At 48.2% G+C, this 23,759-nt stretch overlaps 1 protein-coding gene across 1 annotated transcript in view; it reads left to right on the top strand.

Annotated features, from left to right (window-relative positions):
* Nucleotides 1–23,759, top strand: part of Sdk1 (sidekick cell adhesion molecule 1) — a 1,012,579-nt gene that overhangs the window by 792,625 nt on the left and 196,195 nt on the right. Inside the window, exons 15-17 of the mRNA XM_052168081.1 lie at nt 1,054–1,201; nt 2,207–2,347; nt 9,973–10,154. Coding sequence (XP_052024041.1) covers nt 1,054–1,201; nt 2,207–2,347; nt 9,973–10,154 — 471 coding nt within the window. The remainder of the gene's footprint in view (nt 1–1,053; nt 1,202–2,206; nt 2,348–9,972; nt 10,155–23,759) is intronic.

The raw sequence follows: 23,759 nt of genomic DNA, 5'->3' as shown, positions 1-23,759 counted from the left end.
TCCTTTCACACCTGCAGGAGAGCCGCGTCCAAAGGATGCACAGTCCTTGCTATGGATTCTACGTCTTTCCCCAGCCAGCTCAGCTCAGGGCGTGGCAGAAACAGGCTGCCGCTTAGCAGATGTGCTACGAAATGCCTAGCCCGGCCGTATTTATCACAGTAATTTCCTTATTAAAATGTTAATGAATATAGTGCTTATTTATCATTCCCTGAGGTGCGGAGCATCCTCCACTGGAGACAAATCTTCGACCTGCCTGATGATGAGAGACAGCTTTCCCCACTTTGTACTGAGCTCAGGAATTAAGATTTTTTTTTTCTTCCTTCTCTCGAAGTGCCATAAGCAGGCTGAAGAAGAGGAAGAAGGAGAAAAAAGTTTATTTTGGCTGAGGGGATGGCTCAGTCAGTAAATTGTTGAGGACCCAAATTTAATTCCCCAGAATCTGACTAAAAATGTCGGGTGTGACGGTACAGGCTTGTCATCCCCGTGCTGGGGAGACAGAGACAGGAGGCTCCCTGGGGCTTGTTGGCCAGCCAACCTAGCTGAATGAGGGAGCTCCGCCCTAGTGAGGGGTCCTCTCTCAAATGCAGAATGACACCCAGATGGTCCCTGGTCTCCACATGCATGGCTGTACACATGCTTGTACGACATCACCTGTATTCATAGAAACACAAACGCAGAGGAAGCAAGAAAGGAGGGAGAAGGGAGGGAGGGAAGGGAGGGAGAGATGGAGGGAAGGACGGAGGGAGGGACGGAGGGAAGCACGCATACTTTCTTCCTCAGAACCAATGGAGGGGTCTTTCTGCCCATTTGTCCTGGAGTGGCCACAGGAATAACAGGAGGTTCTGCCCCAGATTTGGGGTGAGACTCCTGACCTTCATGCCATTACCCATATTGCTAGCCACACAACAGAGAGCCTTTCTTTGCACATTTGCGAGGTGGGCTAGTCGCTGCCTCTCCTTGAACTGTCTGGGAAAGCAAACAGGGCCATTCTTGCCCAGTCCCTGTGGAAATGCACGCTCCTGTGTGTCTGACTCACCCTGTGCATCCTTGTAGACTCTCCGTGGAAAGTGCATCTGTCAAACGTCAGCCCGGAGATGACAGGCGTCACTGTGAGTGGCTTGACTCCAGCCCGGACCTATCAGTTCAGGGTGTGCGCTGTGAATCAAGTGGGCAAAGGCCAGTACAGCACAGAGACCAGCAGGTGAGTGAGCCTGACCCCCACCTAGGGCGAGGGTGGTGTGGGTCCCAACGGTAGATATTGGGGTGATCGGCCAGCCCTAGGGGTTCTGGCCGGAACCTGAGCAGGGTAGACCCTGGCATGTATTACACTGACTGTACTTTCCTGTTCCCTGCTTGGAGGCAGCTGTCATAGATCCTTCCCATGATGCTCTGTTCCTTCACAGGTCACTCCTGACAGCACAGCCTTCTAGAGGCAGGGGTGGGGGTGGGAGTTTGGGGGGTGGGAGGCAGGGTCTTATGTAGTCCAGGCTGGCCTAGAGTTCACTGTGTAGCTGAGGATGATCCTCCTCCCTCTACCAAAACAGAGTGCTGAGATTACAGATGTGAACACCACACCCAAATTATATAGTGCTGGGGGTAGAGCCCAGGGCTTCACGTCTATCCTACTGTCATTTCTGTTGCTGTGATTAAAATACCCTGATAAGAGCAATGTAGGAGAGGAAGGGCTTATTTCAGCTAACAGTTCCAGGTTACTGTCAGGCGGGGCAGAGCGGTCAAGACAGAACCTCAAGCCACTGGTCATATCACACCCAGGGTCAAGAGCAGAGGGAAACTGACACAAGAGCAGAGGGAAACTTGCTTGCTTGTGCTCATCTAGATTTCTCCAGGTCAGGGTCTCTTTTCTAGGGAATGATACTGCCCACAGTGGGCTGGATCTTCCCATGTCAATCAACTTAAGACACTCCCCCACAGACATGTTTGACAATCATTGAGATTGCCTTCCCAGGTGATTCTAGGTTTTGCCAAGGTGACAGAACTAATCAGAATGGGAGACGAGGAGCATCTACCATGCATCTGCCATTGCCTCCTGACTGAGCTGCTGTCGTGTTGGCTGCCCTACCTCATACACACATAGCCTCAGTGGGGCTAGCTGCATGCTTGGGCTGGTTTCCTCCTCAAAAAGGCTCTAGGCTGGGCACCTCGTTGCTGTCCCTTACTTCTCTCTCTGATATGTTTCCAACTTTAGATTGATGTTACCTGAAGAGCCACCAAGCGCCCCCCCAAAAAACATCGTGGCCAGCGGGAGAACCAACCAGTCCATCATGGTACAGTGGCAGCCACCACCTGAAACAGAGCACAATGGGGTGCTCCGGGGCTACATCCTCAGGCAAGTACCCAGAACAAGCCTTCAGGCTGTCCCATTCACTGTGCAGGTCAAGTGGCGGATTCTAGGGAGGGATGCAGGCTGCAGCAAAGCAGAGTTCAAAGCTAATGGCTGCCTGGTGGGGCCTCTCTGGGTATGGTCGCCTTGAGAGGCCACACAGACTAGCATCAGAGGCTGCACTGAACTGAAGAATAAAAGGGGCATTATGGGAAAGATAGCAGACATGTCCTTCCAGGTGACGCCTTCCTCAGTGGACATATACATTCATAAGCACAATCACTTAGTGAATACTAATTAATTTGATGTAGCTATTAACCTATAGTCACTATGCTAGCTTGTTACTCCGTTTTGCCAGATCTTCTGGCATATTAAAGAAAAAAAAATTCACTGTGTGTATATGTGTGTAGGTATGTGTACCTAGGTGCAATACCCAAGGAGGCCAGAAGAGGGTGTCAAGTGCACTAGCCCCTTGGTTCTCAAACTTTTCAATGCTGTGACCCTTCAGTATAGTCCCTCATGTTGTAGTGACCACCCCAACCATAAAATTATTTTTGTTGCTACTTCATGACTCTAATTTTGCAAAAATTACAAAGAAGTCTCTGGCCTAGGACTTGAGTTGCAGGCAGTTGTTAGCTGGGAACTTAACTAAACTCAGGACCATAGCAAAAGCTTTAACCGGGAAGCCATCTTTCCAGTACCCGCAAAGAAATGTAAATGCACACCTGTATATAGGTGAGTATACATACACATCCTCACAACTTGGTGATGTTTAGGTGTTGGGAATGAAAACAATGCATTTTTGAAATGTAGGGCACAATGAATGGACACGTATGCCAGCCAGATGTCGCCAGTGGGAGGGCAGGTCACTAGCCCAGCCACAGCAGGGACTTTGGGCTTTGGAGTGTATTGAAAGCAGGTCTGAGAGAGAGCAGATCCCCCTTGGCCTGACCTGCCACCAGTGTTATCACAGCAGACCTTATGTTGGGACAAATTATAAGAAAAAAAAATCGATTCAAATTCAAGGATAATCATTACGTCTCCTCTCGTAGTTTGTACTGTTTGTTAATTTTATCAGGTTCACCGAGGCAGGAATGGGCCTATTATTCCCCCCTCTCCAAATGCCTCCCCTGGCTCACACTAGAACTGTGGTTCACGAGTGTTTGATCAACAGAGGCCTTCACTGGACAAGTGGGCTCCCTAGGAAGAAAGCTGTGAACAAGTTCTCTTTTGTGTTTCTGCATTTGTGTTTGGGAAAGGTCTCCTGTAGCCCAGGCTAGCCTAGAACTCATTAATGTAGACACTCCTGACCACCTTATCCTACTGCCTCCAGCCACCAAGTGCTGTCTTAACAGGAGACATCCACCACCGTAAATGCCTCTAAACCAGCGGTTCTCAACCTGCAGGTCACAGCCCCGTGGGGGTTGATGGACTTTCCTTCCAACGTTACACATCCCTCATGGCCACAGCCATCAAGTAATGAAAATAATTAGCCTGCTCCCTGAGCAGACACCGCCTTTCTCAGCAGCGGAAGGAAGTTTCCCCAGGCTGAGCCTGTCAAGTAGGGGCTGTGATGTGTGTCCCAGAGCGTAATAAAAAAGCAGGAGTCACCTAGGACCCTCCGAAAACACAGCAGATGTTTACATCACGATGCATAACAGCAGCAAAATGACAGCTAGGAAGTTGCAACGAAAATAACTTTATGGTTGGGGTGGGGGGTGTCACCAGAACAGGAGGAACTGGATTAAAGGTCACAGCATTTGGAAGGGTGAGAAGCATTGTTCTAAACAGATATTTTTGAGAGAGATGTGGACTTTTTCCTAATAATTCTTAGAGACAAGGTCCCACTGAAGTCTTCTTCTTTCTTCCCTTTATTCTTTGTAGGCTTATTATATTTCCTTCACTATTTAGTGTATGGAAACTTCACACATACAACAACTTGTGAGAGTCGGATCTGGTCTCCCACTGTGTGGGTCCATCCCAGAGATCAAAGGTCATCAGCCTGGCAGCAAAGGCCTCTACCTGGTGCCATTCCCCTGGCCCTATTTTATATATTTGTCTATGTAATGTATCCCAGGTTAGCCTCTAACTAACAATGTAGCCAGGATGATCTTCTACTCCTGATCTCTTGCTTCTACCTCCCAAGGGCTGGAAAGATGCAAGTGTGTCACCACACCCGGCTTGAAAATGTCGCTCCTATAGCTCTGTTTGCTTTGTCTGTGAAGGACATATGACTTTAGTCACCCATTGCTCAGTTAAGCGTGGAGTGAGGAGGGAGGCTGGACTTCTAAGTACCTGAGAGAACCTGAAATAAAAACAGTTGCTGGAGAGAAGTCTCCTTTACCCAAAATCCCTTGCTCTGAAACTCAGAACTGCAGATCACAGCCAGTTCCCCCGCTGACCCTAAGGCTCCCTCCAGCCCATCACCTTCCCTTAACCAGACGCACAGCTTTGTCTGTCTAACGGGCTTAGAGCGCCAATGGAAAGTCAGTGCCCGAGGTTCCTCGCATCTCTACCCACAGCTGTCACCCTCCATTTACAGAAGGTCAGAGAGTGTTACCCTGCAGTAGTGGCCTTGGGCCCTGTGCCAGCTGGTGGCCAGTGGCCTGACCTTCCTGCCCATCCCTCCACTAATGGTTCCTGTGACTCATGGATGGACCTTCCTTCCAACGTTAGACATCCCTCGTATCCACACCCATCAACTAATGAAAATAATTAGCCTGCCCTCTGAGCAGACACCGCCTTTCTCAGCAGCGGAAGCAAGTTTCCCCAGGCTGAACCTGTCAAGTAGGGGCTGTGATGTGTGTCCCACTGAGCACACTCGTGGCCTCATAATAAAACTGTCTGATATTATGAGGCCTCACGGTAGACTGCGCATCTCTCTATTTTGCGGGATTACCGTCCTTACAGGATCCTTAGTGACAGTGCTCTTGGAGTGGAGTAGGGGAAAGGGCATCTGTGCTGTTGACAGCTTAAATCCAAGAAAGTCCTCAAAAAATGAGGGCACACCACCCCAGGCCTTAAATATCAAAGCGTGTGGAAGTTAAAGACCTGTACCAAAATGCATTTGCCTGCAAACATTTCTGAGCAAGGCTCCAGCTTGCATGTCGTTGTTTGCGAGCAAGAACCCTCCAGGGCACAGGCTCTGTGTCGGATCCAACACGCAGCGCATGGGAGCAAATGGAAAATAAATCACCTTGGTGGCTCACTCCGAAAGAAGCAGTTAGGATGCCCTCTCTCGCAGCGATAAAATATTTATAATAATAGGCAGCGTGTTTCTCCGAGAGGCGCTCAGGGTTATGTCCTTAAAAAGAAAAAAAAAATGCCCTCCTGTTTATTTCTGGATAAAAACTCGTCTGTTCTGGCTCAGCCGGTCTCCAGGGTAACAGATCCTCCTAGAGAGGAGGGAGGGCGCTCTGAGAGCTCCTCCCTCACCTTGACCTCCTCAGGCATCCTGTGTGCGCAGAACCTGGGCCAGAGTGGACCTCCCTGTCTCAACTGCCTTCAAAAAGTGAATCCTAGAGATAGCTCACTGAGCGAATGAGGAGACTGTAGCTGGGACAGGCTCTGTGTGCTGGACAAGGACTTCAGCTTGCGTCCCCCAATACTAATTTCATAACTTCTCCTTGGAAAGTGTGTTGGGTAGTTAAGGGATCCTTGGAGCCAGCCCTTTTTAAGGCTTGTTTTGACATTTCTCCTAGAAGGCTGTAAAGAAACATCTACTTGTGGCCTGGGGAGAAATGGCTCAGGGGGTAAGGGGGCTGGTCCTGTGGACAGGAGGGGTGAATGTGAATCCCTAGCATCCACGGAAAGAAGTGGGTGTGGTATCCCATGTCAGTCACCCCAGGGCTAGGCCTGGGGTTAGGGGCCAAATAGAGGGAGCCCTGAAGTTCATTTACCAGCCCACCTAGCCAAATGGATGAACTCTGGGTTTGGTGAGAGATCCCTCTGAAAGAAAGGGTGGCTGATGTTGACCTCTGGCCTCCAATTGCATTGGTACATAGGTAACACATGCATCCACATGCACACCTGCACACACATATCCACATATGAACACATATATACCATACATACACAAATAGCAACAATAATTAAACATGTCCTCATGCTTACCTTTGACAGTCATAAGGAAAAGGATGGTGGACGATCCCTTGGGTGCATCTTTCTTGAGAGAGTGCCAGTGAGGACTCCTTACAGTGAAGATGTATATCCACGGGGCTCTCGAGGTTGTATATCTTATAGGATGCATAAAGATAAGGTTTAAAGAAAGATGCAGCCGGGCGGTGGTGGCGCACACCTATAATCCCAGCACTCTGGGAGGCAGAGGCAGGCGGATTTCTGAGTTCAAGGCCAGCCTGGTCTACAGAGTGAGTTCCAGGACAGCCAGGACTATACAGAGAAACCCTTTCTGGAAAAAAAATAAAAAATAAAAATAAATAAATTAAAAAAATAAAGATGCACAGGCCTTGGTTTCAAGTCAAGCATTTCCTCTTATTATTACAATCCTAGGCAGGTTTTTGTGGTCTACTCAGATCAAGAAGATGGGGAGTAAGACACCGACACTCAGGGCTGCAAGTATTCTGACTGTCTGCAGTCTTTTCTCGCTTTGTTTGCTTGGTTGGTTTTGAGGCAGAAGAGGCTCACATAGCCCAGGCTAGTCCCAAACTCATTTTGTAACCAAGAATGACCTTGACCTTCTGATCTTCCTGTCTCTACCTTCCGAGTGCTAGGATTATAAACTGGCACCACTTTATCCAGTGTACCAGGTGCTGGGGCAGAGCTGGGGCTCCAGCTGTCCAGTAAGCTTTCTAACATGAGCCACCCCCCACCCCCCAGCTTGTTGATTTAGCATCCTTGTCTGAAATCTCTCCCTAGGTCTTTTGAGCATTATCTGCTGATGTTTCTAGATGCTCGGTCAGCAGGTAACAACCTGCCTCCCAGGGTGAGAGATGCCTTTCCCTTCTTAGGTCCCTTCCTCACCCCCGCATTTCTAGCCTGCCTCTGAGGGGTTTGTTTTGGCCTATGGTTTTCAAGGGCTCTGTCCATAGTCACTCCGCTCTGTTATTTCTGGGCTTGTGGTGAGACAGAGTCAGAGCAGAAATGCCTACAGAAAGATTATAGAGGAGCCAGTGTACATTTTAGAGGTCTGACCACAGTGACCTGCCTTCTCCAGCAGGCCACGCCTGGTTCCTGCCAACTCCTGAATCAATGATTAGAATATGATGATATTCTAATGATTAGAATCTAATCAATCATCCTGATTAATCAATGATTAGAATAGAATCAATGATATGAATCTACTGATTAGATCAGGCTTCTTCCATCCAACCACCAGGGAGGTATCAGGATTTAAACACAAGAGTTTATCTCAAAACACAACCTCCACCTCAAGTGGGTAAGGGAGCTTATTCTAGAATCAAATCTAAGTGACTGTGGTCCAGGGACACAGACTTAAGTCACCTCAAATTCTAGGTCCTAACACGATTACTGTGAAGTTTTGTAGTCAAGGAACAAAAAAGTCACTTTTCAGATACAGAGGTGGAAAATGGGTAGGTAAATGGGCAAGGCAGGGCCGGGGTGGCAGCTTGGGGGTCTCAGCTAATGCCCTCAGATGCCAGCCAATGGCAGGCACAGCCTTTTGGTTGGTGGAAGCTAGCAGTCTGCTAAGCTAATGTTAAGTCAGACATAGAGGTGGGTAAGGGATGGGTATCAAGGGAAGACAGACCAAGACTAATTTTAATTCGACTTCAGACCTGCAACACTCCAACCTCTTCCACAATCACTGAACTTCTGCTGGTCAGTCCATGAGCCTTGCAAGCCTCAAAAGAAAGTGCAGGCCTTCCGGGGACTTTCATTCACGATTGTTTGGGAAGACGCAGAGAAAGGCCAGCTTTGACCTTCATGCCTTTAATCTGTCTGTCCTTCATCATTTCTGTTCCCTACACCTAGCACAAATGGTTCTGGGCCTCACCTAGCACAAATGGTTCCTAAGACAGGAATAATGTCCCCAGAGAGGCCTGAATTGCAAGAAGAAACTTCTCTGGCCTCATCTGCATATCCCTCAGGGAAGTCTTGTTCTATAGAAACACCTGCATTTCCAGGTCTTGGTTGTTTTTCTCCAACCACAGTGACCTCCCTGGCCTTGGAGTCCCTGTCCTGGGTGTGTCCCCTCCCTCTGCTCTGTCAGACCCTGGTGACTCAGGCAGGCTGTGAGAAGTTAGGGACCTGCTGCCTCTCTGTCTGAGGATGCTTGGCAGTCATGTCCTCTCTCTGGGTTATCACACAAAAGCTGCATCTCCAAGAGGCGAGAGCTAGTTCTGGGCTATAAATTGGACGCTCCGAGAAGCTTCAGGATGACTTGTGTGTCTCTCATTTTACCCAGGGGAACTGATCCAGAAAAGCTCTGTGAATTAACTGAGCCACTTCAGTACATTAACTTCTATAAACGGAATCATGGAAAAACATTTGCTAATCAAAATAATGCAGGAAAAAGCCTTTTGCACAGTACAAAAGCTGTTCCCTGAATTCATGCCTTTTTTTTTTTTAAAGAGCTGCCTTGGGTAAGCAACTTGTTAATAAATACAACTTTAAATTTCTGCTTCAGGGCACCAAAAGACATGTTACCCAAGAACTCTCGAAGCACCCCTCCCCCAAACCAATTTGTCATGCTTATAGCCCTTTAGATGTTTTAGAAGTTTTTACACTTTTTCAAAGCCACTTACTGTAGGTCTGGGATATCTCTGGACAAACCTAGACTATTCTCAAGTGGAAACAGAGCAGAGGACTTGACAGAGGCCAGGAGCACAGGGACCCCTGGTATCCTGATGTCTCCCCACAATGCAGCCTCAAGAGGCTCCTTTCTCTCCATCCCTCAGGGAGATCAGCTATGGGATCCCGACACACAATCACTGTGCACACCTGACACACAGAACTTTTAGACATGATGGTACACATCTGTGTGATGTGGGTATTCAGGAAGCTGAGGCAGGGGGGATCATGAATCGAAGTCAAGCCTGGGCTGCACAGTAAGACCCTGTCTCAAAAGGAAGGAAGGAAAGTGGGAGGGGAGGGAGAGAGGGAGGGAGGGAGGGAGGGAGGGAGGGAGCCAGCCATCATTTGGGTTCTAACAGCCTCCCCTTTCCCTATATCCGCCTTCCAGCAGCAGGGGCAGGCTAAGCCTTAACTGGCTGTGAGGCTTTAAGCATGACTTTGGCTATTCTCTCTTGGTTTGGGGGCAGGGGCATTTCTGTTACATTTCCTCAAAAGGAAAACAGGCTGGGTGTAGTGGTGCATGCTTGCAGTCCCAGAACTCAGGGGATTGAAGATTACTGCAAGTCAGAGGCCAGCCTGGCCTGCAACAGTAGCAAGGATCTATCTCAAAGCAACAGGAACAAAAATGACAGAACTTCCCCATGGCCATACAGAATTTCCAAGCCCGCTCCACTTTACCTGGTGTTTACAGTCACCCTGAGATCAGAGTATATGAAGCCATCAAACAAGGCGAACTCTGGTCAGGGCTGAGCTCGAAACCCAGTTCATGCCTGCTCCCCTCTGCCTTCCTCTCAAGGTGATCCCAGTCCACCGCGGGCGGTGTCCCTACATACTCACACCCATGCTTCCTCTCTGTGCAGGTACCGCCTGGCCGGCCTGCCTGGGGAACACCAGCAGAGGAACATCAGCAGCCCAGAGGTGAACTACTGCCTGGTCACTGACCTCATCATCTGGACACAGTACGAGATCCAGGTGGCTGCCTACAACGGGGCAGGCCTGGGTGTCTTCAGCAGGGCAGTAACGGAGTATACCTTACAAGGAGGTGAGCGGCAAGGGGGTGGGGAGCCGTGGGAAACTGGGGACTGGGGTCGGCAAGGTCTGATTGAAATGTGCAACTCTCTAGGGAAGTGTCTACAAAAGCACAGGTCTTACCTCACCATGGGTGAAGGCGTGTTTATTTTGGAGCCAGATATGAGTGACATAGGCAAAGACTACAGATCTGAGTTGATCCAAAAGTCATACCCCACTGCTGCAGAACAAAGAAAGTCACAGAATTGTTCAAGTTGTTCAAATGCCGTGGTGGTGAAAAGCTCACAGCTCAGAGCAAAGCAAGGCAGTCACTGTCCCAGGCCTCGGATGCTGTCTGATGGCATTCCGCTGTCCCAGGCCTTGGACACTGTCTGGTGGCATTGCTAGGCTGGTTTGGTGGACACTATATAGCAAAAGGATTTACCCAACAGTCTTAAGGATGTCAGACCATCCATGGAACTGCACCAGGGATGATGAAATCAACGGCTAAAGTGAGCCCAAGGTGCTTTGTCTCTGGACCTGTAACTTTTCAACTCACCAAACTCACAGACATTGTAATCAGCCAGTCGACCTCGTGGAAGGGTTAACGTGGATATGTGTTTTGTTTCTCTGGGAACATCAGTTCCCGAGAGCCTTAAGGGAAAGTCTAACCCTACAGAAGCCAGAGATGGGATTTACTCTCCTCGTCAATTCCTCAACCACAGTCTCACATAGCTTCCTTGCAGCTTGTGTTCCTCTGGGGTCTGGGGACAGAAGAGTCTATGCACGTCATTTATGGGGTCTCTGGAGGGTCTGGGGATGCAGACTTTCCTAAATGGACCGCAATTGTGGTTTTGGCCAAGGGACCAGTCCGATTCACCGTGCTGCTGTGGTCACCTTTTGAAGCAGACGGCCATTCACAATTCTGCTTTACTTTATGCCATATGGTTACTGGGAATAGAATTCATAAGTTCGTGCTTCTCTTCCCATAGTATACATGCCAACAATGTAAGATCTGTAAAAGTTCCCTCACCCCTCAAATAACTAATCAGGAAGAATATCAGAAAGCTAAGAGGCCCTCAACATACACAGGCTAAGACTCAGCCCCAAGATTTAGAGTTAAGCCTTTCAGGAGAAAATAACCCCTTTTCTGCTTTCTGGAAGATTCCGCAGTGGCAGCTCCGGGCGGCTGGATGACATTCACAGGCACATGGCATGATTGTCCTGAATGGCAATAAATAGGCCCTTTCTTAATGTCCACATCGGTCCTGTGGCAGCCCCAATCCTGGCTGGGGGACACAGTTTCCCCTCATGGTCTCAAAGCCCGTCTTTCTCACACAGTGATATCTAAGGTTCTTGGTTCACAGGTGCAGTTTTATTTGCTTAGGTGTTTTTTATTGCTACGAGGGCCATGACCTTTTCTCAAATGATAAGGTTTCTAACTGCCCGCTTCTCTCCCCAAATCCTGCCTCAGACCTAATGTTCCTTGATATTACATGCTGTTATTATCAGCCTTTATTGATTGGCTGTCGGTTGTCATCTGAGAGTCCATAAATCCTCCTTTATAAATTAAAAACAGTCAGCGCTGCCTGCCCAGCAAGTAGCAGAAATATTAAAATGCTGGACAGCTGGGCAGGACTTGCCCATCTGCAAAGGACTCCTGATCACCCATTTAAAGAGGCAAACAGTGGGCGACCTGGCCAATAAATACTTGCTTTAATGAGTCTGTTTAATAAAATAACAATAAACTTGGAGGCATTTAAAAATGACTAAGACGGGGGCTGGAGGGATGACTCAGTGGTCAGGAGCATCTATAGCAGTTAAGACAACTTAAAGCTATCTGTGACTCCAGCTCCAGGGGATCTGGCGCCCTCTTCTGGCATCAGTAAGTATGCCACTCATGTGCAAATGCATGTGATTAAAAATAAATCTTTATAAAATTATGAACATGGCTATGGGTTATACCCTATTATCATTAACTGTGGCACCCTCATTGTATTGCCAGAGCCCTTGAATTCTGTGTACTGCCAGGGAAATTGAGGCCTAATTAAAAAGAACTTTGAGATTAGAGACTGGCTGGTATGTAGTTGGCACTTGAGAGCCGTGATAGGTTTAAGTGGGAGTGGCAAGTTGAAGTGGAAGACGTCTTAGTTAGGGTTTCTACTATTGTGATTATAGTAACCACAACCAAAGCAGCTCCTGGAGGAAAGGATTTATTTCTACTTACAATTGTCATCACTGAAGGAAGTCAAGTTTTATTAGATTTAGGTCAGGAACCAGGAGGCAGGAGCTGATGCAGAGGCCATGGAGGGGTGCCGCTTACTGCTTGCTCCTCATGCCTGACTCAGCCTGCTTTCCTATAGAACCCAGGACCACCAGTCCAGGGATGGCCCCACCCACATAAATCACTAATTAGGAAAATACACTACAGACCAATCTTGTGGAGGCATGCCCTCAACTAGAGACCCTCTTCTCAAATGATCTAGTGTGTATCAAGTAGACATAAACCTAGGCAGCACTGAAGAGAGAAACATCAGTGGAATGCAGGCAAGAGGAGGGGCCAAAAAGAGGATAATCACATAGAAGTCAAAAGAACAGTGATCTTGCTGGAAAGCTCTGGATTCTCCCTGCTCTGAGAGGGGTAGCAAGAAGGGACTTGGTTATGTACTTGGGAACTACAGTGTTCTTTCAAATCAGGTCACATGCAGACTGGGGAGGCAGTTCAATTGATGAAGACCTGAATTGGTTTCCAGAATTCATGTTAAAACAAAACACACACACACACACACAAACCAGGCAGGGCGGCATATGCTTACAGTCTCAGCTCCAGGGAGGCAGAGATGGAAGGCAAGGACAGCTACCTAAGTTTGCCCTCTGACCTCCACATGCATGCATGCCAGCACTCTCAGACAAACACGCATGCATACAACCACACATATACACATACATCTCTCGCACACAAATACACAAAGATTATCAAAATAATAATCCTTTGTCATTCAAACTCCTGTTTGGAGCTGGGAGCCATCCATCTCTGCGTCACTGCAGCTTACAGTTCCGTAACCATTACAGAGGCAAGGGAACGGCTGCCTGAAGGGGCTGACCGCAGCTGCCACTCTCTTTAGGTGACTTTTAGTGATGGGTCACTTTTGGAGTCTACATGGTTTCTAGGTATTGTTAGACCTGAGGTGGGGGGATTATTCCACAACTGTCTGATTAAAGAAATTAAAGTGCACTAGGAGACGGTCAGTAGACTGACTGCCTTCCCCTAAGTTAGGGTTTCAGAGAGCAGCCCCTCATTGGCTTTTGAGGTCCCCTTTTATGTGGAGGGTTGGGGTTGATAGAAAACAGCTGATGAGATAATTGGCTATCAGCAGCTGGACAGAAGAGTAGGGGACTCAGGCTCGAGGCTGCCTGTGGCGTAGATAAGTGTAAGAATACATCGTTCACTAACAAAGCATCACAGGTGCTCAGGAGTTTAGCAAGGTAAAGGAGTGTGTATACATCATGGGGTTACAAGTTCAGCAGAGGCTGAAAAACATGGTTTGTAGGATCTATTAGGCTTAGGAAACAAGCAGTTCTGGTAAGGTATGGAGACTTAGTAACAATGTACAACAATGTGCCTTCTGTTTGGCTCCTGCAGTATGAACCCACAGAGAAGACTGAGGCTCAGCACCGTGCTGAGGTTGTGGGGTGATGGAGGTGGGGCTTGAATGGCTTCCTAGTAGCCTGTGTTGGAATGAGCAGGCATTCCAGTGCACACAGCCCCTCTTAGTCATGAATTCCACATGCCTCCCCCTCCAGACCCTGACGCTTAATCCTAGACACGGGAGGGCTGTGGGTGTGTGGAGCAATCACTGACCCACGCTTCCTTTGCTGATGGGAAGCCACTTAGAGTCCCTGGAGTATCCTACAGCTGTTGGAGCGGTGCAATGAAAAAGCCTGGAGTAGGCGCTTCAAGCAGAAAGGGGGGAATTTAAATGCTTGCATATTAAAAGAGAAAAGAATAACTCATAAAATTAATTGTCAGCTTCATCTGGGAAATCATGGGCATGTGTAGAAACATAATTCGGCAGTCAATCTGGAGACTCTGAGGGAGGCTGGAATGCTTTGCTGGGGAGGGAGGAGTTTTAGTCCATCCAGGCTTGGTTCCCTCTCCCTAGAAAGAGGGTCAGGAAAGCACTCTGCACTCCACAGGGATCACCGGGGGAAGTATTTGTAGCTTATGTGGCTGCTTGCTGGATGTGGGACTTAGGTAAATTCTCAGGGCAAAAAGGGGGGAGGTGCTCACAAGCTGCCTGCTGGGCGCCAGCAGCCAAGAGAAGCAACAACACACCATTTCTCCCAGCTCCTTCCAGGAAGCCCCTTCAGGAAGGCAAGCAAGTTATTCCCACCCTGGGTAGAGCCCAGTATGGTGCGGAGTCCTGAAGTAATTGAATCTACCACTCACCTGCCACACACCCCAGGCTCTTCTGGTACTGGGCAGCGTGGAGCATAGTATGCTGTGCCTGCCTGGCTCATTGTGGAATTTTCTCCCTTGTGTGTGTGTGTGTGTGTGTGTGTGTGTGTGTGTGTGTGTGTGTGTGTGCGCGCTCACGCATGTGTGCGGGTGTGGGTGGGAGTGGGGTGTTCACGAGTTGTGTCTGTGAGTGGAATTTGACATTCAGTGTCTTCTCCACTGGCTCTCTGCCTTACTTACTGATCAGTGTCCTTGGCTGAATCTGCAGGTCACCAAGTCTGTCTAGTCTAGCTAAGCAGTTTATCCTAGGGTCTACCTGTCTTGGCCTCCTGGGTGCTGGGTTTAGAGGAGGCTACCAAGCCTGCCTAGATTTTTGGTGGGTTCTGAGGATCCAAACTCTGGTCCTCACACTCGCAGGAGAAATGCTTTATTCACTGAACTGTCTCCATAGCCCCTCCTTAGAAGGTCTTAACACAGACCCTGGGCACACAGGATTGCCTGATAAGAACTTTCTAACTTCTGGGACACCACCTGTCTTCCTTCCATCCGCCACCCCTGTAGCTTCTCCGTCAATATCATCTAATAGATTTCACAGCAGTGCCTCCGTGACCTTCTCTGCTGGAAGCATTTTAAACAGAACATATTAACTTACAAATTGAGCACTGCTGCTCTAATATGGTTTGAGCCAAGCGAACTTTCCCAGAGGTCAGAAGAAAGGTTGGCTGCTCTGTAGAAGTGTAGGGCCGGGATCCCCAGCACACGGGGAGCTGCCTGTCAGATTTCCATCATGATGACCCAAAAGGCAGTGGAAAGTAACTCGCATTTCATAGCGCTCCCAGAAATCAATAACACTTTTGGTTTCCAGAGGGGAAAATCCACGGTGTGTAGCTTCTGCAGACGAAACACTTGGTGTAATTAGAGGCATATCTCTTCTCCTGCTGTCTGCTTCAGCAACTTTCTAATCGTGTAGAAGGAGAGGGGAAGAACAGAGCCATCAAAAGCCAGCGGAGGTCCTGTGTGAGTGACGCTGACTAGGTGTTTAGCTTCCGCCACTGGCATTGCTCAGAATGGCTTGGAGGCCATGGAAGGCTGGGGAAAGAAGGATATGTTGCTATGAGGTTTTCAGTGTGTGTGTGTGTGTGTGTGTGTGTGAGAGAGAGAGAGAGAGAGAGAGAGAGAGAGAGAGAGAGAGACTTGGAGTATAAAGTATGATCCATGGTCTAGGAAGATAGTTCAGTGGGTCAAGTGAGGGCCTGAGCTTGGATCCCCAGAACCCACATATGAAGTAAGAAGCTGGGCACGATGGCACACACCTGGAGCCCCGACACTAGGGAAGCAGAGAGAGGAAGGCCCCGGGGTCTTGCCGCACTTGCCAAGCAGTGCAGCCAAATCAGCGAGTTCCCGGTTTAGTGAGAGACCACCGTGCCTCAAAAATAAAGCGAGGGAGCAGAGAATGGGGAAGAAAGAGGAACGCTCACTGCCTAAGCCTGACGTGCTGAGTTCAGACCCCTCAGACCCACAGAAGACCCAGACTGCTCAGTAGCACGAGCATCTCTGATCTCAGCACACCTTCACCAGGAGATGAGAGGCAGAGGCAGAAGAATCGACTAATGGCATTCAAGCAACAGTGAGTGACCAACAGACCCTGTCTCAGAAAAGGCGGGGCGGGCGGCAATGGCTACCACCAAGTTCTGACTTGCATACATGTGCCATGGCACACAGACTACCCACATACTCACACTCATACATGCACATACAGTATAATATATATTGTATATTCCTATACAATAATATAATATGTATATCCACACAAATGTAATAGATTACAGTTATGCTCCAAAGCAAACCCATGTAGATCAGCAGACTCCTCTATCCATTTTAAAAACACATCCATTAAGACACAGATGTTGATTTTTCTATCAAGGGTCCAAAGACGAATTATACAATAAATCACCGCTTGGAGTGTACCAATGTTTCCCCTTTCCCCTGCTTTCACTTGCCTTATCATTTTTCTTTTCGTAACAGGTATATTTGTGCTATCATGATTCATTCCAGTCTCAGAACATTACCTTGTAATGAAGGAGAAATATTTTATATTTTAAAAGAAATGGAGAAAAAAACATTTGGTTATCCACATTTCAAGAACATTAGCAAAACTCCTAAGTGCTCACTTGGGCTTTGAAAGGTTTTCTAAAGTAAGGATTATAAATGAACACCCGTCTGCAAAGCTCCATTCTGATCCCCTCTTGGGAAATTCTCACAGTGGCATTAGATGACGCTGCGCAAAAGATTTGTTTCCCCAACCCCAGAGATGTTCTAACCTCAGGCTCTCCTTCTAAATAGCATGATGCTCCAGATCCTTCCAGCATTACCCAAAATACTAAAAGCCAAGCAGAGTGGATACAGGCTTAATCTATTGGGTGGGGGCTTAATGTGCTCTCCTGGAGCATGCAGGAATGGAAAGACTCACTCAGTGGGAGGACACTGTGCCAGCATCCCTTATCCTGCCTCTGACCAGCGTCCCTTATCCTGCCTCTGACCAGCATCCCTTAGCCTGCCTCTGACCAGCATCCCTAGTGCAGCCTCTGGACCAGCATCCCTTATCCTGCCTCTGGACCAGCATCCCTTATCCTGCCTCTGACCAGCATCCCTTATCCTGCCTCTGGACCAGCATCCCTTATCCTGCCTCTGACCAGCATCCCTTATCCTGCCTCTGACCAGCATCCCTTATCCTGCCTCTGGACCAGCATCCCTTATCCTGCCTCTGACCAGCATCCCTTATCCTGCCTCTGACCAGCATCCCTTATCCTGCCTCTGACCAGCATCCCTTATCCTGCCTCTGGACCAGCATCCCTTATCCTGCCTCTGACCAGCATCCCTTATCCTGCCTCTGACCAGCATCCCTTATCCTGCCTCTGACCAGCATCCCTTATCCTGCCTCTGACCAGCATCCCTGGTGCAACCTTTGGACCAGCATCTCTTATCCTGCCTCTGACCAGCATCCCTCATGCTGCCTCTGACCAGCATCCCTTATCCTGCCTCTGCTTTTGCACTCATTACCCGATTTCATTTACTGTCTATTAAAAGACACAGAGAGCATGTGCCTCCCATTTTACAGAGGAAAATAAATGCAAGCTCAGAGAGATGGTTGTCTTTCCCCTGGATCATGTAGCTAGAAAATGCTGGAAAAGACTGGAATGTAAAAATCACGCAGCTCACTCCCTCCAGACTAGGGCTTCACTGAAATGCTCTGCTAGCACTAGAATTTGCTGTTCTTTTTTTATATTCTGCATATATCAAGCCTGGTGGAAACAGCTCTCAGGTTTTCTCTGTAGCTTGTATATGAAATAAAAGGAAAACAGATGTCATCTCTCTACACTCACATGACAGGTGGCTGTGCACTGGCCACTGGAAATTTTTTATTGCAGCGCACAATAAGAAATCTGTTTTATACACACACACACACACACACACACACACACACACACACATGCACACTCACTCTAGGCCACTACATTGATTTCCTGATCCGCTCATCATTTGTGCCCTACAGTTTAAAGAATGATGAATTTCAGTAGTGTTGGCCTCCGTCTGATTTGACTGACATCCCTTTCAGAGACTGTGCCCACAGACTGGGGAAGCATCAGGATTTGGGCTGTGAATCCACCTAGCCATAAGTCAAATGTGGTGTGAGCAGGACGCCTGAGACCAGACCTGAGCTCGGTGTGTGGCGTGGGTGTGTGCAGGTGTGAGTTTCGGCATCTGTGTCCTGCCCTGACCTTGTATGAGCGTCAGCTTGCCCTTCAGCTGACGGAAGGAAACGGGGATGCCCCAGGAATGGGAGCTCTAACTTTGCTTTTGTGGCTTATAGCTGTATCCCCTTCCAGCCTAGGAACTCTGTAAAGGACTGTGCCTAAGTTGTCTCTTTTGCACCTCTGTCATCAAGTCCTATTGCCACACCTGACACGGAAACAAGGAGAACATAAAGGAAAGACTGATAAGGACCAGACACTGCTGGTCGTGTTGTACTGTTCCGTACCATGCTAAGGCGGCCTCCATTTTTAACCCCACTCCTGTCTTCGGACCTGGCTCCTCTCCCTGTCTCAAGAATGAAGGGCACAGAGGTCTGAGCACTGCCTTGAAATGTGATTTGTGTTTTATTTTCAACAAGCCCAAAGTTAAGAGATCTTGTATTTTTAGAGAGACCTTGGGCTTTTAAAGCATTTGAATTTTGAGAGACTAGGACTTTTAAAGTTCCATTTTCTACTGTGATATTAACATGAGGTGCTGGGGACAAGCAACGAAGGAAAGATTGTAGCATAAGGGTGAATATGTTTATATGTCACGCTGACAGGAATAGAATATAGAATCTCCTAGTAAGGTTTTATTGTCAATTTGATGCAAATGTATGGTCACCTAGGAAGAAGGAACCTCAGTTGAAGAATTTCTTGGGTCAGATTGACCTGTGGTCATGTCTATGAGAAATTATTTTTCGTTGATTGATTCTGGGAGGACATAGCCCACTGTGGGGAGCACCATCCTTAGTTAAGTGGGTCTGGGCTATATAAGAAAGGTAGCTGGGGGGTTGGAGAGATGGCTCAGTGCTTAGGAGCACTGGATTCCTCGAGAGGGTCCAGGTTTGATTCCCAGCACCCTCAACCACCTGTACTTCCATTCCTAGTACATCTAGCGCCCTCTGTTGGGCTCTGGGGGCAGTGCACATATGTAGTAAATACACATGCAGACAAAGGCATTGATACACATAAAAAAAATTAAGATTAGCCTGTATGCAAGCTAATAAGAAGCATTTCCCCATGATTTCTGCTTCAAATCCCTGCCTTGAGTTCCTGCACTGGCTTCCCTGATAGTCGGTGAGACCTGAAAGTGTAAGATGAAATAAATGCTTTCTCCCTGTAAGCTGCTTTTGGTTGGTGTGCTTCATCATGGTAATAGAAAGGAAGCTAGAAGAGCGATTGGTACCAAGAGTTTGTATGCTCTGCATCCTGCCTTCCCGAAGCAAAGCCCCCTAGTGCCTTGCTCACAGACTCCAGCCCACACGGGAGCTTTCTTCCCGTGCTTAGTTAGAAATGTCCCTGTGGGGCAGAGACCTGGCTGTCTCTCTGGTGGCCTCACCTGGTGTGAGGCATTGGTGGTTGCAGAGAACTTGAGGCATTAACCTGGTACCAGATGTACCAATAAGCAGGACTACTGCAGCCTAGCCTGTGTGTTGACCTGACACAAGGTAGGGTCATCTGGAAAAAGGAATCCTTTTAATTTTGGGGTTTTTTTTTTTTTTGAGACAGGGTTTCTCTGTGTAGCCCTGGCTGTCCTGGAACTCACTCTGTAGATCAGGCTGGCCTTGAACTCATAAATCTGCCTGTCTCTGCTTCCCAGAGTGCTGGGATTACAGATATGTGCCACCACCACCCAGTGGAAAAAGGAATCTTAATCAAGAAAGCATGGCTATAGAGTTGGCTTGTAGACAGTCTATAGACAAGACATTTACCCATGGCCCCCAGCACCACCCCTGGGGGCTGAGGTACATAAGAAAACAAACCTAACAAGCCAGGAGGAGCAATCCAGCAAGCAGCACCCCTCCGTGGCCTCTGCTTCAGTTCCTGACTCCAGGTCCCGCCCTCCTTGAGTCCCTGCCTTGACTCTTTGTTGATGGCCTGTGATGTGAATGAGGAAAACCCTTTCCTCCTTGGGCTGCTAATGGTCATGGGTTTTCTGTTCATTTGTTTGTTTTCTGATCACATCGATAGAAGCCCTGATGGAGATGGGAGGCTTCAGGCATGCCACGTCATTCATATCTGGTAACATGTCCTTTGACAATCTCAGGGTTTGCTCGTGTTCTCCTCCACTGGCCTCTCTTATCCCTCTCCCGCTCCATCCAGACAGTGTCTTCCCAATATTGTCTCCCCACTCCTGCTGTATGACTTGTTTATTCTGTGATCCCCTGAGACTTTTCAGGGTCACATGTATGAACGTGGGCAGGGGGTTATTGATATACTAGAACACGGCGACTTAGCAATGGCTCTACCACTAAGGAGCAATGATCATCAAGTCAGCAGTGGTGCAGTTGTCTATACACACACACACACACACACACACATACACACACCTCACAACCCCATCCACGACTTCTTTTACCTGAACTTGTCATCACAGGATAGAGTCACAAGGGCACACTAAGGATAACTGGAATGCCGTTGTGTTGTCTGTTGTTTTCAGTGCTGTATCTAGGTAGTAGTTCCTTGTCCTGCTTAATCTCAGGTTGTTATCTGCCACACTGGCTACTAAGTGTCTCACCTGTCATCGCCTCCCAATGAATCTTACATTTAGTCATTATTTGCTTCACGTGGACTTCTTACTTTTTTACTTACTTGCTTTATTTACTTGTTTGTTTGTCTGTTTATTCTGTGTATGTTTGTGAACACACCCCTGTACAACACAGTGACAGTAGTAGGCCCCTCCCTAGGGCCTATAATTTCCCAAACCACGGGGCTTTTGAGCAGGTACCTGGTGTGATTCTGTCCTGTAGAGTAGACTTCAAATCCAATAAGAAAGTAGTTGACTACCCCAGTAATAGTCATTTCACTGTTTTACCAATGGGTGCATCTTGCTTGGCAGGTTGGTGTCATAACACTCGGGGTCTACTGGTAGAGTTCCCACCCTCGGTGGCCTATGCAGCAACACTAAGAAAGCTAAGCTAACCTGCAGGGAAGAAGCTCTACTAAGAATTGGGGAGGGGGGAGGGATAAGTTTATAAAGAGGCACATAGAACTTGCAAAGGGTTAGTTCCTTATAAAGGCCATAAAAGAATGCTCAAGAGTATTTGTGAAAGATTTGTTGCCCTTGTGATGTGCCGGAGATGCTTAATGAAGTGTGAACATTCGGGTGTATCGGAAACTGCAAGAAACAAACAACGCAAGATCTCAGCCGTAGCCCAGAATGACCCGGAATTAACGGTAACCGCCGGCGTATAGGTTGTAATATGTGCATCCACCTGCTAGCGGGCAGCTAGTAATTCTTGCATTTAATGAGCCCCTGTCTCCTGTCTGAAAGGCACATGCATTTCATTCCGCCAGGTTACTAGGAGAAACAGATGCACGTGAATCCACATTAAGGTCAGATGGATACTTCTGTCCCTGGTACTCTAAATTGGACCTTTTAGGACAGGGAAAATGGGGTGTGCCATTGTGGCAAAGACCCACATCATCTTGCATGGGATTGCAAAGCTGCCAGAGGCAGTGTAGCTGGGATGAATAGCCTCAGAATGAGAGGCATCGTCTCTGGGCAGAGTGGTCCCAGAGCAACAGAGAGATCACATTCTGCCTTCCAGAAGAGAATACACACGTACAGTCCTCATGGAAACAGCCACAAGCAGGAACCTGGGCTCAGACAGTTTTGTCCCCTGAAATGCTGACGAAGCGGCCTTTAGCTCACTGAAGAATAACAGTGGGTGGCCCGAGAGTGTGGCTCAGTCAGTAGAATGATTACCTACTGTGCGCAAAGCTCTGAGTTCCATCCCCAGCATAGCAAAGTCAGGCATAGTGGTGCAAGCCTACAGAAGCAAGAGAACCGGAAAGTCAAGGTCATCCTTGGATACACAGTAAGTTCAAGGCTAGCCTAGGCTACATGAGAGTCTGTCTCAAAAACATACAACTAAACACCAACAGTAAGAGTTATGTATACCACAGCCCCCACCAGAAGAACTTGGTCTTAAGGATAAAGACAGAAGAAATGATGACATTTTATCCTGTAAATACCTCTAATTTCATGGCTTCTCTGTGACAGATGGGGTTGTGTTATCTTAATAATACAACCGAGCAAGTTAGAATATAAAAATCACATTGGACAGTGAGCTGTAATTTCATCCTATGCTGAACTCAGCCAGTGCTGCTGCGTCGCCCAAGGCTCCTCGTCAAGCTGAGTGACAGGTCTCACAGGAGAAGATAAGCAGGACGCAGAGGTCAGGCTTCTTCCAGAGGCCCGAGGCTTATGTCCTCCTGATCACAAAGCCTCACGACAGTCTCCTCCACAGTGCTGCGACTCATCTTACACCCCAGTGCTGCAGGTTCATAGCAGCCCAGGTTTCCTTCATTTCAAAAAGATTTCTTTTTAAAATTATGTGTGTATGTGCGGGTGGGTGGGTCTGTGCATGAGTGCAGTGCCCACTGAGCCCAGAAGAGGGCACTGTTCCAGACATTTGTGATCCAGCCAATATGGATGCTGGGAACTGAACTCGGGCCCTCTGCACTGAGCACTGTTAGCCATTTCTCCAGTCCAAAGTTTCTTTTAATTAACTTCTGTTCTTCCATCTTTCCTCCTCTTCCTTCCTTCCTTCCTTCTTCCTTCCTTCTATACTATAGCATTGCTGTGACCATGAAATGACTTAAGGAAGGTCCTGTTAGGCTCGTGGTTTGAGGGGATACAGTCCATCATGGCAGGGGAGTGGCCTCATATGCAGTTGAAGGAGCAGAGTCTACTTGTCCACATCTTGGCAGAGCAGGAAACAGGGATGGGGAAGCCAGGGCTGCCCCTCTAGCCCTCCTTCGTTCAAGGAGGTGCCTCTTTGTGACATCCAGCATTTACCAGAGGGTGTCCCAAATGAGCTTTGAATGAGCTTCATTTGTCTGACTTGCAGGCTATATTGAGGGTGTGGGCTACAGGGAGTGTCTGACCTGGTGTCATCGTCACTGAAGGTCTTGCAGGGAGCAGTTGACGTGTCTGTTCAGAGAAGGAGAAGGTTTGTGGTGTAGGGCTTTTCTCTGTTCAGTAGTTAGGCTGTAACTAGAGACAGAGTGCAAGTAAGACCTGGGGAGGAAGGCAGGGGTGGGGTATGGGGCGGGGTGGGGCAGGGGAGAGGAGAAGCAAGGGAGGAGCCAAAGGGAGAGAAGGAAGGTCCAAAGAAGGGTGGAAAGAAAGCAGGGAGGGAGGGAGGGAGGAAGGATCAGGAAGAGAGGAAGAAAGAAAAGAGGGAGGGAGAGAGTAGAAAATAATTGGGACAAAGGTCCTTGGGCAGTAACCTCATGTCACAGTTCATGGGCCAGTGACCCCTAGGGTTCGCCTTCCCAATGCTGTGACCCTTTACTACAGTTCCTCATGTTGAGGTGACTCCCAACCATAACACTGTTTTCAATGCTACTTTAGAACTATAGTTTTGCTACTGTTATA

Source organism: Apodemus sylvaticus, chromosome 22 (genome assembly GCF_947179515.1).
Source record: "Apodemus sylvaticus chromosome 22, mApoSyl1.1, whole genome shotgun sequence".
Taxonomy (NCBI): domain Eukaryota; kingdom Metazoa; phylum Chordata; class Mammalia; order Rodentia; family Muridae; genus Apodemus; species Apodemus sylvaticus.
This window is presented reverse-complemented; position numbering and strand designations above follow the sequence as displayed.